Genomic DNA, 13316 nt, shown 5'->3' with positions numbered 1-13316 from the left:
ATTTTGAAGTATGCTGGTCATGTTTTAACATGGTAACCAAGCATTATATAATACTGCATTACTTGTCTCATCTAAGTAAACTGACCATTCCCACTACATTTTTAAGTGGACCTATCTATGATAGGTCACAATCCATATTTGGTGCTGACATATTGCATATTTGCAAGGTGATTTTTATGTAATAACCAAGTGTTATGGCTGAATGAAACGTTCTCTTTTCCCGCTACTTAGGTGTATGATATGTGATGTATATAAGCATAAATGTTTAGTTATGAGTTGCTTACGTACACTATTACTTATGTGCTCTTAATTTTTTCTTGTCTACAGCTGTGGATATGATCAAATTCCTGGTCCCTATCCTCATCCCTTTGATGGAGTACTTGGCCTTGGCAAGGGAAAGTCCAGCATTGTATCACAGCTTAGTAAGCAGGGTTTGGTGCAAAATGTCGTTGGTCACTGTATAAGTGTCCGAGGTGGAGGATATCTCTTCTTTGGGGATGGCCTTTATGATTCTTCACGTGTGCTGTGGACATCAATGTCACGCGATCATCGGTAATTAGACCTTCTGGATCCCTTCTATTCAATTTAAACAGTCCTCTTTATAGTTCTTATTTTTTCCTCTCACTATAGTAAACACTATTTGTGAATGTGTCAGTGAACATTACTCACCTGGGTTTGCGGAACTCATATTTGGAGGGAAGACTACTGGAATTAAAAACTTACTCACAGTGTTTGACAGTGGGAGCTCCTACACCTACCTAAATTCTCCGGCTTATCAAGCTTTAGTTTCTTGGGTGAGTGAAAAGCATTTTGATAGTGTTTTCCAAACTATAGTGTTACAAAGGCACCAGCATTTGTAGTAATAATAAGGATAAGGCTCTGGCATTTATAACCCAGTTTTCTCAAATTATTTCTGAATTATTTCAAGAATTGTCGAATTACTAAATGATAATAGATGCTTCCTTTCATCTACCGTTATAGTTTCTCCCTTTCCCAAATTCATTTCTTATTTCTACTTTCCATTCACCATATCCTCGGAAATTTTTGCTAATGTTGGTGTTTTTCTTACTACAAAACTTTCAAAACTACTTGATTTATGTAACAGATTCCAAAAACTAATTGTCATATGTATTTGTAGGTGAAGAAAGAGTTAACTGGAAGGTCCTTAAGAGAAGCATCGGATGACAAGACTCTCCCACTCTGTTGGAAAGGTCGAAGACCATTCAAAAGCGTAAACGATGTTAGGAAATATTTCAAGCCCATAGCATTGAGCTTCGCCAATGGTGGGAGAGCTAAAACTCAGTTTGAACTGCCCCCTGAAGCTTATTTAATTATCTCGGTAAGTCCCACCCTAATTCTCCTCACTTGTTCTTTTCATTCTGTCTTAGTTGCAAGTAAATAATGTACTCTTTTTTTCTTTTTTTCTTTTTTTTTTTATTTTATTTTTTTTTTATTTTTATAACATTAACAAACGTACTATTCCAGCGCATGGGAAATGTTTGCTTGGGAATTTTAGATGGAAAAGGAACAGGGTTGAACATCATTGGAGGTAATTGTTGGTACAAAAATTTATGGATCATAACACTCAACATAATTTCGAACATCCAAAACTGAACCAAACCCCCTTTATTTTGTTTTATTTATTTTTTTGCAGACATATCAATGCAAGATAAGATGGTGATCTACAACAATGAAAAGCAGTTGATTGGATGGGCGCCTGCAAATTGCGATCGGCTACCAAAGTCTAAAACTTCTAGCATTTGGTGATAATATCAACTTCTCATCCATGTCAATCAGTCGTTGTTATCGTCAAAGATCGAGCTCCTTAGCTATGATATAAAGGAGAATAGTTGTTTTATCCTCTTTGTATATTACACATGTAAATATGCCTAAGCAAAGTGTCCTTTGTACTCCCATTTGATATGTGCTGGGTAGAAGCGGTAAAAGGTTGTACATAGTTAACATTTACAAATATTGTTGATGGCTTAAATGGAATTGACCTTGTAATACTGATCTGAGTCCTTTCCTGCAAAATTTATACTTTCAGGAACCAGAAATGTGAAATTATACAAATTGGTGTTGCAAATTTGCAATCATTTCTTAACTTTTAGCCTCTATCCTCAATTGGTGATACCTGGAGATGGATGAGTTCACTAAATTGGTTCAAGAAGAAGTTCCTCGGTGTATGCTTTTTGTAAATGACACAGTTTTAGTAAATGAAACTAGAGGTGGAGCTAATGCCAAGTAATGCTAGGTTGGGCAGATGAAAGATAGAGGATAGATGAACTAATGATTTTCTATGATTTTGCGTTTAGCAACATTGATGGAAAAAAAAGGGGGGAAAGAGGAAGAAGGAGAAGGATGAAAAGAAGGAACAAGTATTTGTATTTTTTTTTTCTATCATAAAACCATTTATGAAGAAAATGATAATATTAAATATCAAGAAGATGAGCAGTAAATTGGTACAAAGTGAAAACAAATCACTTCTCATCCTCCCTCCCATTCCTCCTTTCCCTTGAGGAAATATTAAAAGGGGTGGATGCAATTGGATTATCATCATCCTTCCCCTCCCCCATTCCTATCCTTCCAAACATTTTATAAAAAAGAAAGACCCTGTTCATCCTTCATTTTTCTTCCTTTCTTCTCCATTTCTCCCATTTTCCTCACCTACCAAATGAAGGGAAATTATTGTGTACTCCCAAAGTACCATAAATACATATTCTCTCCTCCCACATAAATGGTAAGTCCTACTAATTAAATTCATGGTAGGACTCACCATTCATATGAAAGTGGGGACTACGCATTTATAGTACTCTGAGAATACTTAATAATTTTCCCCAAATGAAAATGAATTTTGTATTATTAATTTAATATTACAATAATTGTCAATTTCATGAATTCAGTGACTAGTGGAAAGTTAGGAACCTATTGCTTTGTTTCTACATTTTTAGTGGAGTAGTGTTTTGAAAACATAATTTCACAATTATTATTAAAATATTGATTTGAAAACATGAGTTCCCTTCTTGTGTGTACGGTTGTGTGCATTTCTGTGTGTACAACAACAATTTTCCTTTTTAGTGATAAGGGTTGCCGGCCCAAAAGAATGAAGTCATCTCTTGTTTATATGTTTTGGCTTAGATGTATTATTATAACTACAAATTATTTTACAAATTGTTAATATATTTCATAATCATTTTATTTATTATAGGAAAAATCATAAATGTAATATAAGAATAATCATAAATCATAAATATAAATTTTGTCCTATCGAAATTAAAACAATACAAATTTTTCAGAAATTCAAGAGGCAAGTTAACGAAAATATTCATTTTTTAATAAAAATTATTTATAAAATTTTGTGAATCATTAAAAAGAATATAAAATTTGAAAATTATTCTTTTAGTTTTAAACAAAGTTTCTCAAACCTTATTTTTTCTGCCTACAATCCAAAACACTGAAAAACATAACTAAGAAAATTAATAAACTTAAAAATGATTAATTGGACCAATTAGGAAAAACAATTTGTTGTTGATAATCTATTAAGGTTATTTTATTTGCAGAAATTGTAATTTCATCCACTAAAAACATATTATCAAATAAACAATTATTAGCAAAATCTAAGAATTAAATTTCTATATATGCATTGTTATAAAATAATAATAACAATTAAATTAAAATTGCAAAAGCTAAAATTTGTCACCCATCTAATTATTTTCATTTGGCTAACATTTTCTTTTCTCTAAATAAATGACATTATAGAATATTTCTAATACAACTATTAAGAATATTTTGTCGACCACAAAAGATTAAAAAATAAACAAAAATTAGCAAAAATTGAGCAGTATAAAAAATCATGATGTGTAATAGAATAAATACCAAATTATCTAAATCATCTTATGTAATATAATAATATTATATTTTTATATGCTATATTTAATTCTTTATAATGCAATAGGATAAAATTTAACAATCAAAGAGAACAAAAAAGAAAGCAATTTAAAAAACAAAACTAAATCACATTAACCTAAAATAGAGTTTTAAAGAATATAAAAAATTATTAACCTAAATTAGAGATACAAGAGAAAAAAATCCACCAAAAAATTGAGAAAGAGAGAGAGAACATTTTTTTTTTTTTTTTTGGTGAGGGAAAACTATGCAAAAAATGGAAGAGATAGTGGTGAATTTATAGTAAAAGGTTGTGAGTAAGAAGAGACAAAAATAAAGGAAGATGAAGGGAAAAAGAAAAAAGATATTAATGTAGAGGGTAGTGGGGAGATAAAAAGGTAAGAGATGGAGAAAGGTTGGAGAAGTAGTGGGGAGATGAAAAGGTAAGGGAGGGAAAAATGTTAGAAAAATGTAAATATTAAAAAAAAAAAATTTGAAAACTTGAAAAGAAAAAAGATAATAACGTGAACGCTGATATAGTTCAAGTAGAGTGTAGCAATAATAAATACTACACTTCAGCTTTTAGATATATAAATATAGATTGGTAAATAAAAAAGTGACACTAGTGGTGGCCCAAATGAGAAAAAATAAGAGTTTATCATATCAACAATTTATAAAAATATTGTAAAGTAGTTTATAACTATAATATTTCTCTTTTTCCTTATGTACAAAGCAATTGAGGTCGTCACTACAAACATGTCAGCACTAGACTCTTTTTTTTTTTTTGGGCCAAGTTAAATCTCTTTAGAAGTCCACCAATACAGTATTCCAATCTGAAAGGAGGGAAGGAATAAAGAACTGCTGGCATTAAGTCCAAACACAGGTTCCATAATAAACCTAACAGAAAAGGAAAGAATGGTAATTAGAGAGAATTAAAGGAACAAGCAATACCCATTCGTCCTTGGCTTACAAGTACTACTATTAATGTACTACATGACCTATTTGTCACACCATCCACCTATCCAAATACCCATCTAGAAAAATGTAAAAAGACCCTCCTCAATACCCAGGACTTAGTCTTGTGCAAAGGAAAAAAAAAAAAAAAAAACCCACAAAACGTCAAGAAATTCAAAAGTGATTGACCCTCCATTCCTCTCCTTTTCTCAGTCATTTCATCAAACACATAGTTCAGCCTTCACTCATTTGCAAATTGAGGTAAATAGAAAAAGAAGGACAAGGGAGAAAAATGAAGGTGGGAATGTTGGGGCTACTCCGTGTGGTGGTGTTGATGCTGGTTTTACGTGTTTCCTCATCGTCATCAGCTTCATATTCTGGGAAACAGAATGGAAGGAAGTCTATGCTACCAGTACCAGCAAAAGCAACGACATCTTCGTTGATGCTCAACCGAGTTGGAAACTCTATTGTGCTTCCTCTTCATGGCAACGTGTATCCCGATGGGTATGTCTTTTAAAGTACGTGTTAAAACTTAAAATTATTCTTACCCACTTTCACTTTAGGGAAAATGCTGTTATAGACACTTTAATCCACACACCTACGCATATGGAAAAAAATAAACTAAAATCGTGATTTGAAGTAATATTAATAGTTCACTTTTTATGTGTCACTAAAAAAAAGTAATTGCTTTAAAAAAAATAAAATAAAATAAAAAGTAATTAGAGTTAAGAATAATGGTATATATATATATATATAAAGAATAATGTCATGGATTTGACCTTTTTTTTTACAATTAATGAGATACCTGTTCTGCTGTATAATATAACTTTTATTTGGATCAATCACTACACAAATTATAATAGATCATATTAATAGTTGTGAAGAAAATTATGCCGTAGATTATATATTAGCAATTAAGGACGTGCCAAGATAGTTGTAAACCCAAACATTTAAGATTCAACCCCTAGCTAGGAATTTCTCCTGACTTGACCCACACATAGGCCTTTGCGGCATTTAGGGTTTACTCTTACGGGTGGGACTAAAGGGCTTACCTTGGCGAAGTCCCACATCATAAAAATTAATATCTTTTATTGCAAGAAAAAGATATTAAGTATTCACCTTCTATAATGCATGCTTCCCATTTTATATTATGAAGCTAAAAATAAGGAGGAAAAGCACAAAAGAAAATTCTTAAATTAAGTATCCATGACTTGCGAATGTGAGAAGAAACAATTAATTCAAGAGGGTGGCAAATGGTGGGAATTTGAAACAGAGTAACATTAGGAATTTGAATTAGAAAATAAAGAATTTTTTTTAGAAGAATGAAAAAGGGGAAAATAAATAAAAAAATGAAAAAAAATAATATGACTGCTAATATGGCTCAATTGGAGTGTAGCAACAATAAATACTATACGTTTCAACTTTTAGACATATATATAGATATAGTAGTAAGCCAATGCGATGCACAAATAATGTTGTAATGTTTTATGTAAGATGATTTTGAAGAATGTTTTACATATATTATCGCATAATTGCTATATAACTTTGTTAGTAATGAATTTATCATAAGAAGCAACAATTATAAATTGCATGCACATATCCATTATTATTTTTTGGTTTAAGTAATGAGCAATAAACAAAAAATTTTGGAAGAATATTGTAAAATAAAAGTTGATATTGAATCTGTCTTTCTCTTTCTCCTTAATTCTTTAAAAAAAAAAAATACACTTATGGCTTTCCCACATCAAGATCCCAAACACCCACAGTCAATTACAGCCTTTAAAAAACCTACAAGTCCACAACATTTGACCTCAATATCAAAATCGTAATTACTATTGTCACTCAATATAAAATGCAAGCCCCCTTTCCTGGTTGTAGCCAACTCATACGAGTTAGTATTTCATGGAATAACAATGTTGGAGCTAGGTAAGTGTCGTTGAAAGATTGAAGGTAAATGATATCATTTCTTTTTCTGAGTATATTTGACATGGAATGACGTGATGGGCTATGGGTAGATGTATATAAAGGAATAAAAATGCAAAAGGAGAAAATAGTTAGTTGAAATGCAAAATGTTTTGTGTACATGTGCATGTATGAGGGAGGAAAAATCTTGAATCAAAAGAAACAAAGAATCTTTATTTTTAATTAGAAAAGTCTTGAAAAATTGGATCAAATGAAACAAAAAGTCAATATTTAATTTGTTATTATCTCCGATATGGCACTTGAGAGTTTGCAAGGAATGTGCCACATAGCAAAAACTCATACTCTACCATATGCGCCCTTTTTTTAATATATATAAATATACTAGTAAGTTGCTCGTGTGATGCATAGATAATTTTGTGATATTTTATGTAAGATGGTTTTGAAAAATATTCTACATATATTATAAAGAAAAAGTAAACTAAATTTAATTAAAGAAACACATATATATTGAGATATTAAAAATTAGTTTAGTAGCTTCATTGCACATTTGTAACATTCTCAAGATAGCATTAGTTTTTTTTTTTTTTTAATCATGAAACCAAATATAAATTCAAAAGAGTAACAAGACCATGTAAATCAACTAATTTGTATTGTGTTAATAGATTGCATACCATTAAATGAAAGTATACCCAACTCTCTCACCATCTTCCATTTATCAATAGTGCGATATTAAGACATAGTGTGGGCTAGTGTGTATGCATATGTCTTATAGATTATTTGAAACTATGGTAAAATATGGCTTTACATTACGCACAAAATATTTTTTCTACTTATATACCCAAAACAAAAACTATCCAACCAAATTCCCCAAACCTAAATCATTTTTAAGCTCCTAATTAAAAAAAAAAAATATATATATATATATATACCTGTAGGGGTTTAGGCAACTTGATGGTGGTGGGAGACGTGTATGATGGAGGTGGGGGCCTCTTAGATTCCTCATTCTCTCTCTTACAAATACTTTGTCAATCTCATGTCTTTTATTTTGGTGATAGTGAAACAATACGTTTCATTTAACAATTTACAACATTTATCGATAATGCGACGTTAAAACATAGTGTGGGCAAGTGTATATGCATATGTCTTATAGATTATTTGAAACCATGGTAAAATATGGTTTTATATTACGCACAAAATATTCTTTCTACTTATATACCCAAAACAAAAACTATCCAACCAAATTCCCCAAACCTAAATCATTTTTAAGCTCCTAATTTAAAAATAAATAAATAAATAAATCTACCTGTAGGGGTTTAGGCAGCTTGATGGTGGTGGGAGACGTGTATAATGGAGGTGGGGGCCTCTTAGATTCCTCATTCTCTCTCTTACAAATACTTTGTCAATCTGATGTCTTTTATTTTGGTGATAGTGAAACAATACATTTCATTTAACAATCTACAATATTTTTGTGTCTCTTTATCTCTCCAAAGGCCTTATTTGGTTAGTTATTACTATTAGTTCTTAATTAGTATTAGTATTTTTTTTTTTTTGCTTTTTTTTTTTTTTAATACTAAAGAAGTGGATATGTTAAAGGACATGAAGAAGAGATAAATGTGTGGTATAAGCTCAGACAATTAATGAGAGATTAATGAGATAATAGTAAAAATAAGTTAATGTCAACTTTTGGGTAATAACAAAAAAATTTAAAGAAAAGAGGTAAAAAATGGCTAAATTCAAAATTAGAGCGTCACATGGTAGTATCTCATGCTCTCTTACATGAGGTCTATTTCTTCATTTCCTCCTATGTGACTTTTGTCGAACTCATTTAAGTTTTGTGCGTGGTACATAATTCACGATGCGGAACTCTTTTAGGTCATCCTAATCCTAATTTTTTTTTCTATCCTTTTTATTTCTATTTTTTATTGTTTCTATTTTTTTTATGTATATTATATATTTATTTATTTGAATAGAAACAAATTTCTTTTTTTATTCTATTTATTTTGTATTATTTATTTGTATTTAACACTTGGATTTTTGTAGGTTCTTTGACGTTACCCTCAACATAGGCCAGCCTTTAAAGCCATACTTTCTTGATCCTGACACCGGTAGTGACCTCACATGGCTCCAGTGTGACTTTAAAGGTCCCTGTCAGAGTTTCACCAAGGTAAATTGCTATGACAAGATCTCTATCTTGTTTTCTTCTAATTTGTACATTGCTTTTTCTTATAAGCATGCATAATTAAGTTTATTCTCTATGCAGTAATGCTAATGCTTATATTATGAAAAGAAAAAGGAAAAAGAGAGGATATAGTCACATGACTCATATCATGGAGACATGCATTGTAGCTCCCTGTTAGAAAAAGATGAAACATGACCCTGAAAACATAACTCTAATACCATTTAGAAAAGTTGTGACAGTGACATAGCTTTGATACAATTGTAAAGTGTCTGAGGAAAAATGAAGAAGAATTTAAAAAAGGCATAGAGAGAGAAAGAGAGAGAATAACGAATTAACGTGATTCTATCTTAGATATCTACATCCATAGGAGAAAGTCCTTGATGACACATCTTCATAGTTCCGTGTTATAATGAACTCATTGATGGATATCCATGGTATCCTAAAATCCTAGAGTAACAATACTTAAACTACAAGTAAAATTATGGTTATTCTGCTTATACTTTAAGACTTTAGATTGCTTAGCTTATACTCTAAGTAAGATTAGATAGTTTGAACCTAGACAACAGGCTTGGGATTGTCTAGGATTGCAACTTCATATATTTAACACTCTCAATCTATGATAATTTAAATATTAGGGAAAATTAAAAATTTTCACCTTAAACTATATTCTATTTACACTTAACCCCTTGGACCATTGAAATGCATGATTGAGTGCTGCCCCCCCCCCCCCCCCCAAGTTATAATTAACTCAATTTTAATGCCCCCTGATGTCTATTTTAGTGTTAAGTATGACAAAATTAAGTATTAAAAAACCAATTTACCAATCTCTCCAAACAGAGGTAGATGGGTACATTTGTCTTATAATGCTAAATTCTATTAGACTCAGCAACAAAACAAATTGCAAAGTGGTTATGTGTTACGAAGTTTTTACTTTAGGGGGTTGATAGTGTATTTTGATAGTTCATGGAGCAAAGTATAGCATGGATATAGTTAGGATTGAAAAATGTAATTTCCCCAAATAATTATCTTGATTCATTGCTTCCACCAACCCAGATATCCCTCATTTCATGTTATTCCTAAATCTCGTGTCTTTTCCTAATTTCCTGTCAAATTTTGCCACTATCATTGCCTTCTCTATGTTTATGCTATCCTCATTGTTATTAGAAAGTCATGTTATCCTTAATGCTTTTTGGTTTCTAAAACTCATATACGTTGGTGACAGTAACTAGTATTAATGACAAGGATAAAAAGTAAAAACTGTTACAAACCCTGTTACACACACTATTATACACATTAAAAAAAAAAAAAAATTGAAATGGTGAATTAAAGTTTGAAATGTGTCTTTAATTCATGATTTCAATTCAAAAAATGGGTGTATAACAGTGTTTGTGTAACAAACACTACACGAATGACAATACGTTACTATGTTTTCTTTGCAGGCACCTCATCCACATTACAAGCCTAGCAACAACCCGGTACTCTGTGAGGATCCTCTTTGTAAATCCTTACACCCTCCTGAATACGAATGTGAAAATACAGAGCAATGTTACTATGAGCTTTGGTTTCAAGATGGCAGTTCAACCAGGGGTATCCTTGTTAAGGATGCTTTTTCCTTCAACTTCAGAGATGGAAAACAATTGGAACATTCCCTAGCCCTTGGGTTGGTCACTTTGTTTGCTTCCTTGATCTCAATTACTTTTACATGCTCTCGATTCTCAATTTCATTAAATTTGTTTTGAGAGCAATCTAAGAGAAAGAAGCTTTTGAATAGAATTTTTGTAGTAAGCTTTTCATATTGTCTTTTTATAAAAGTTCTTATACGAAGCTGCCAGTTGTGTGAAAGCAGCTTAAGAACAAATTACTACCAAATGGTGACTAGAATCATTTGAATCACATATTTTCTTTGAGACCTTTACTCCATATGGTAGCAATAGTTGCTGAGAACTTCTCTTTTGACCTTTGTAACGCTTTTTTTGAGAAATGGTTCTCTTAAACTCCACACCAAAACAAAGAGAAAAAAGAAAGGCTCTTTTCAACTTCTAAAAATCCAGCCGGTACCTGCCTATTTTTTACTATATAGTTGCTGGGAATTCTCATCTTATATATATATATATATATATATACACCCACACAAACATGAGAGAGAGAGAGATGAAATTCAACAGTTAATTGCAAATTTTGTATTTTCTTTTCCTGGTAATGCGGTCCATCAATGGATCAGGCTGTTCATATTTGTCATTTAAGAACCAGAAATGATGAAATTGAAATGAAGCTGGAACTTAAATGTAACTATGTCAGGAGAAAAGCACAAGAAAACTTGTTAAGCTGAAAAGAATGCATTTCGAAGTATGCTGGTCATGTTTTAACATGGTAACCAAGCATTACATACATAAAACTGCATTATTGTCTCATCTAACTAAACTAGCCATACCCACTACATGTTTAAGTGGACCTATCCATGATAGGTCACAATCATTATTTGATACTGACATGTAATTTTGTATTGCACATATGCGTGGTGATTGTTGATTATAACTAAGTGTTGCTATGGATGAATGAAAAGTGTTCTTATCCCGCTACTCAGGTGTATGATTTGTGATGCATATAAGCATAAATAGTCATGAGTTGCTTATGCAAACTGTTACTCATGAATTTTTTCTTATCTGCAGCTGTGGATATAATCAAACTCCTGGTCCCTTTCCAAATCCCAATGACGGTGTACTTGGCCTTGGCAAGGGAAGATTGAGCATTGTATCGCAGCTTAGTATGGATGGTGTGGTGAGAAATATCATTGGTCATTGTATAAGTGTCCGAGGCGGAGGATATCTCTTTTTTGGGGACGACCATTATGATTCTTCACTTGTGCAGTGGATATCAATGTCAAGTGATCTTCCGTAATTAGCCCCTCTGGATCACTTCTATTCAATTTAAACAGTCCTCGTTATAGTTCTTATTTTTCTCTTATTATAGAAAACGCTCTATTTGTGATGTGTGTCAGTGAATATTACTCACCTGGGAGGGTGGAACTCAAATTTGGGGGCAGCCTACTGGAATTAAAAACTTACTCACAGTGTTTGACAGTGGGAGCTCCTACACCTACCTATATCCTCCGGCTTATGAAGCTTTAATTACTTTGGTGAGTGCAAAGCATTCTGAATATTGTTTTCCAAACTATAGTGTTAAAAATGCACCAGAAATTGTACTCGTAATATGGGTAAGGCTCTGGCACCAGTTTTCTCAAATTATTTCTGAATTGTTTTAAAAAATTTCTAATTACTTGCAAAACTCCTAAATTGCTAAACGATAATAGATGCTTCATTTCCTTTTCCATCATAGTTTATGTTGATCTCAAATTCATTCTTCATTTCTATTTTCCATTCACCAAAGCCTAGGAAATACTATTTTCCATCATTGGTGTTTTTCTTACTACAAAACTTTCAGAACTACTTGATTTATAGATATACGTTACAGACTAAAAAAAAAAAATTGTGAAATGTATTTGTAGGTGAAGGAAGAATTAACTGGAAAGTCCTTAAAAGAAGCATTGGATGATGAGACTCTCCCACTTTGTTGGCAAGGTGAAAGACCTTTCAAAAGCCTAGACGATGTTAGGGAATACTTCAAGCCCATAGCATTGAGCTTCGCCAATGTTGACAAAGATACTCAGTTTGAACTGCCCCTGAAGCTTATTTAATTATCTCAGTAAGTTCCACCCTAATTCTCTCCCTTTGTTCTTTTCACTTCTGTCTCTGTTTGCAAGTAAATAACATACATTCAAAACACTAACAAACATACTATTCCAGCACAAGGAAAATGTTTGCTTGGGAATTCTAAATGGAACAGCAGGGATGAATTTGAACATCATTGGAGGTAATTATTGGTACATATTGAGCACAACCATGAACATAATAAATATCAAACATCCAAAACTGAAACCCCCTTTGGTCCCCTTTGTTTTTGGTTTTTGTAGACATATCAATGCAAGATAAGGTGGTGATCTACGACAATGAAAAGCAGCGGATTGGATGGGCTCCTGAAAAAAACTGCGATCAGCTTCCAAAATCTGAAAGTACTAGCATTTGATGATAATGTCAACTTCTCATCCATGTCAATCCATCTTTGGTGTCATCAAAGAGCACCTAAGCTATGATTTAAAGGAGAACAGACTGAATAGTTGTTGAATGTATCCTCTTTGTATATTATACACGCGTAAATATGCCTAAGCAAAGTGTGCGTTGTCCTATTTGATATGTATTGGGTATAAACGGTAAAAGGTTATACACAGTTAACATTTAAAAATATTGCTAATTGCTTAAATGGAATTGACCTTGTAATACTGATCTGAGTCCTTTCCTGCAAAATTTCTATTTCAAGA

General features: G+C 32.0%; 2 protein-coding genes across 2 annotated transcripts in view; both read left to right on the top strand.

Annotated features, from left to right (window-relative positions):
* Positions 1-2009, top strand: part of LOC112039236 (aspartic proteinase Asp1) — a 12703-nt gene extending 10694 nt beyond the window's left edge. Inside the window, exons 4-8 of the mRNA XM_065777029.1 lie at positions 328-552; positions 656-794; positions 1139-1339; positions 1486-1549; positions 1655-2009. Of these exons, the coding sequence (XP_065633101.1) occupies positions 328-552; positions 656-794; positions 1139-1339; positions 1486-1549; positions 1655-1767 (742 nt within the window). The 3' untranslated portion in view covers positions 1768-2009. The remainder of the gene's footprint in view (positions 1-327; positions 553-655; positions 795-1138; positions 1340-1485; positions 1550-1654) is intronic.
* A 3182-nt stretch (positions 2010-5191) lies between these two features.
* Positions 5192-13316, top strand: LOC112039266 (aspartic proteinase Asp1). Its single transcript, XM_065777019.1, is given in 10 exon segments — positions 5192-5343; positions 8803-8926; positions 10381-10601; positions 11611-11835; positions 11940-11980; positions 11983-12077; positions 12447-12615; positions 12618-12643; positions 12745-12811; positions 12912-13316. Coding segments are annotated over 10 exon segments (1182 nt in total). The 5' UTR covers positions 5192-5242; the 3' UTR covers positions 13025-13316.

This window comes from Quercus suber, unplaced genomic scaffold, assembly GCF_002906115.3.
Source record: "Quercus suber isolate HL8 unplaced genomic scaffold, Cork oak 2.0 scaffold_147, whole genome shotgun sequence".
Classification (NCBI taxonomy): domain Eukaryota; kingdom Viridiplantae; phylum Streptophyta; class Magnoliopsida; order Fagales; family Fagaceae; genus Quercus; species Quercus suber.
The sequence above is the reverse complement of the archived record's forward strand: the minus strand, read 5'-3'. Positions and strand labels throughout refer to the sequence as shown.